General features: G+C 45.6%; 1 protein-coding gene across 1 annotated transcript in view; it reads right to left on the bottom strand.

Annotated features, from left to right (window-relative positions):
- Window positions 1-1,147: 1,147 nt before the first annotated feature.
- LOC119572125 (mitochondrial inner membrane protein OXA1L-like) overlaps window positions 1,148-3,638 on the bottom strand; it is a gene marked incomplete at its 5' end in the record, with an annotated part of 6,073 nt that continues 3,582 nt past the window's right edge. Inside the window, 1 exon segment of the mRNA XM_037919115.1 lies at window positions 1,148-1,507. Coding sequence (XP_037775043.1) covers window positions 1,347-1,507 — 161 coding nt within the window.

The raw sequence follows: 3,638 nt of genomic DNA, 5'->3' as shown, positions 1-3,638 counted from the left end.
TTTCATCACTTGCAATATGGTTGTGCGTAGCATTGTATAATACTAATATTATGAGGTTTTGCTTGTATTATGACTTTTAAAATGCGATCATTTATTGGGCTGTACCCAATTAGTGTATTTGCAGTTTTTTTCGTGAGAATCCTAGCATCTCCGTGACTATAATTTCCTTCTTTTCCAGAAAAAAGAACGGTCTTGTTTTCTTTAGTTTTGAAACTTCCATTACTTTTCCAATTGGTCTCACTTATTCCTAGTATTTGAATGTTGTATCTATCCATTTCGTTACAGACAGTATGTAATTACCCATCTCTTTCATTTTCCTTACTTTCCACTTCCGATTTTTAATGTTTCTTAATTGGCATGTTTCTTTATCTTCTTTGTTTTCCAGATGCATGTTAACATTGTCAGCCTGGTTGCCCACTGACTAAACGGCCCCTTGATAACCCACGCGACGGGCGATGTGGTATGAATTATCGTTTCTGTATTTAATCATTGGTGTAGAGGTTTGTCAGGAGAAAATAAAAGTTGAGTGGAATCCCCCAGGCTCCTTCTCAACTCGCAGTCTCCAACTAACTAGGTGGAACTATCTCTGCAGCTTTTAAAACAGTTACACTGTAATACGCCAGACATATTATTTGGTGAAACCAGTAATCAGTAGAACTGAAGGTGATTTCACCAGATATCCACTGCCCTGCTGCCGACAGTTTCACCGCAACCCTGGTATAGGGAGCTAATAGGGTGCTATCCTTGTTCAAGGGACCCCCAGGGTGCAGTTTATTGTCTTACCCAGGACCAATATATTATTATATATATATATAATATATATATATATATATATATATATATATATATATATATATATATATTTATATATATATATATAAGGAACTTCACTTCGATTGCCTACCTAGCCACTAGATGGGCAAGCCAGCCCAAGTCAGTGCCGGTCTCAATCACCATTCTTCAGGGAAGGCATTTTGCAGCTGAAGACAAGACTGGGGAAGTGCATCATGGTGAAAGGCAATTACTTGAAAAATAAGAAAAGTAAGCTGGGTGAACCTTCTCTTTATTTTTGCTCCTTGGTTAAGTCGAGAACTCAATGAACATCCATAGAAAATGTTTTTATTCTGGATTACACAAAAAACAACTATTCTGTAATATCACATTTATTTACAATTTGACTGACATGCTTATTATTTCTCTCCTTAGCATATCTGATGAATCTTGATCCCTTCACTTATTAAGATTTAAATATCATGAAAACACTACTAAACAGGAATAATTAATTTTGTTTCCTTGAAATAACAAAAAAGTAAACAAAATGACAAAACAAAAATGGTAGTTATAATTCATTTCCCCTTCAATTTAGCTTTAACACTAATTGTGTTCCTTTTCGTTGGATCATGTTTGTACGTTCGCAGAACAGGTCCTGTGCCAGCCTTCGTAAATCGCATTTCATCATATCTCTGTCGTTCTTCAAGTTCTTTGGAAATCTGCATGTTATTCCAAGCTGTTGAAACAAGGAAGATATCTGTTAATTTCAGTCTACTCTCTTTCTTTTCTCTCTGTATGTGTGTGTGTGTGTGTGTGTGTGTGTGTGTGTGTGTGTGTGTGTGTGTGTGTGTGTGTGTGTGTGTGTGTGTGTGTGGTGTGGTGTGGTGTGGTGTGTGTGGTGTGGTGTGTGTGTGCGCGTGGTGTGTGTGCGCGTGGTGTGTGTGTGCGCGTGGTGTGTGCGCGCGCGTGTGTGTGTGTGCGCGCACGTGTGTGTGCGCGCGTGTGTGTGTGTGTGCGTGTTGCGCCGCGTGTGTGTGTGCGTGTGTGTGTGTGGTGTGTGTGTGTGTGGTGTGTGTGTGGTGTGTGTGCGCGTGGTGTGTGTGTGCACGCGTGTGTGTGTGTGTGTGTGCGCGTGTGGTGTGTGTGGTGTGGTGTGTGTGTGGTGTGGTGTGTGTGTGTGTGTGGTGTTGTGTGTGTGTGTGTGTGTGGTGTGTGTGTGGGGTTTGGTGTTTGTGTGTGGGGTGTGGGGTGTGGGGTGTGTGTGTTTGGTGTGTGTTGTGTGTGTGGGGGTGTGGTGTGTGGTGTGGGTGTGTGGGGGTGGGGTTGGGGTGTGGGGGTTGGGGTTGGGGTTGTGTGTGTGTGTGGGGTGTTGTGTGTTGTGTGTTTTTGTTGGTGGGGGTTGTGTGGTGTTGGTGTGGTGTGTGTGTGTTGTTTGGGTGTGTTGTGTGTTGGGTTGGGTTTTGTGTGTTGTGTGTGTGCCCGGTGTGGGGTTGTGTGTGTGTCTTGGGTTTTGTTTGGGGTTGTTTTGTTGGCGGGGTGTGTTGTGTTTTGTGTCTGGGTGTTTTGGGTGTGTGTCGGGTTTTGTGTGTTGTGTGGGGTGCTGGGGGTGTGTTTTTGGTGTGCCCGGGTGTTTTTTTGGTGTGTTTTTCTGGTGGTGTTGTGTGTTGTCTGGTGTGTGTTTTGGGTTTCTGGTTTTGTTGGGGTGTGTCTGGGTGTGTGTTGTGTGGTCTGGTGGGGGTTTTGTGTGTGTGCCCTGGTTTGGTTGTTTTGTGTGGGGTGGGTGTGTTGTGTGTGTTTGGTGTGTGTTGTGGTGTGTCGGTGTGTTTTGTGTTTTGTGTTGGTGTGGTTGTGTGGGGTGGGGTGTGTTTTGTGGTTTTTTTGGGGTGGGGTTTTTGTGGGTTTTGGGTGTGTTTTGTGTTTTGTTTTTGGTTGTTTTTTGTGTTTTGGTGTGTGGGGTTTTTGTTTTGGTGTGTGTGTGTGTTTTGTGTGGTGGGGTTTTTTTGTGGGGGTGTGGGGGTGTGTGGTGTGGTGTTTGGGGTGTGGTGGGGTGTGTGGGGGTGTGTGGGTGGGGTGGGGGGGGGTGTGGGGGGTGTTTTGGTTTTGTGTGTGTGTGGTGTGGGGGTTTTGTGGGGTGTGTTTTTGGTGTTTTTGTGTGTTTTGGTTGTTTGGTGTGTGTGTGTGTGTGTGTTGTGTGTGTGTTGTTGGGGGTGGTGTGGGTTGTGTGTGTGTGGTTGTGTGGGGTTTTTGTGTGTGGGTGTGGTGTGGGGTGTGGTGGTGGTGTGTGTGTGTGTGTGGTGTGTGTGTGGTGTGTGTGGGGTTTGTTTTGTTTTTGTGTGGTGTGTGTTTTGTGTGTGTGGTGTGTGTTGTGTTGTGTGTGTGTGTTGTGGTGTGTGTGGGTGTGTGTGTGTGGGTGTGTGTGTGTGGGGTGGGTGTGTTTTGGTGTGGGTTTGGGGTGGGGTGTGGTGTTTGGTGGTGTGGTGTGGTTGGGTGGGGGTGTGTGGGGGTTGGTTGTGTGTGTGTGGGGGTGTGGTGGGGTTTGGGGTGTTGTGGGGGAAATGGGGTAAGGGGTTTGTGCGTTGTGTGTGCATTTTGATGCCGTGGTGAGTGGGGTGAAGGAGGGGGTTTGAGTTGAGGAGTGAATAGTGGATGAGTGATGAGTGAGTTGAGTGAGTGAGTGAGTGAGTGGTGATTTGAGTGAGTGAGTGAGTGAGTGAGTGAGTGAAGTGAGTGAGTGATGAATGATGAGTAAAGTGAGTGAGTGAGTGAGGGTGTGTGTGTTTTTTGTGAAAGGAGAGAGAGAGAGAGATAGGGGAGAGAGAGAAAAGGAGAGAGAAAAGCGAGGGAGAGAAAGAGAGATGAGGAGAGAG

This window comes from Penaeus monodon, unplaced genomic scaffold (assembly GCF_015228065.2).
Source record: "Penaeus monodon isolate SGIC_2016 unplaced genomic scaffold, NSTDA_Pmon_1 PmonScaffold_976, whole genome shotgun sequence".
NCBI lineage: Eukaryota > Metazoa > Arthropoda > Malacostraca > Decapoda > Penaeidae > Penaeus > Penaeus monodon.
This window is presented reverse-complemented; position numbering and strand designations above follow the sequence as displayed.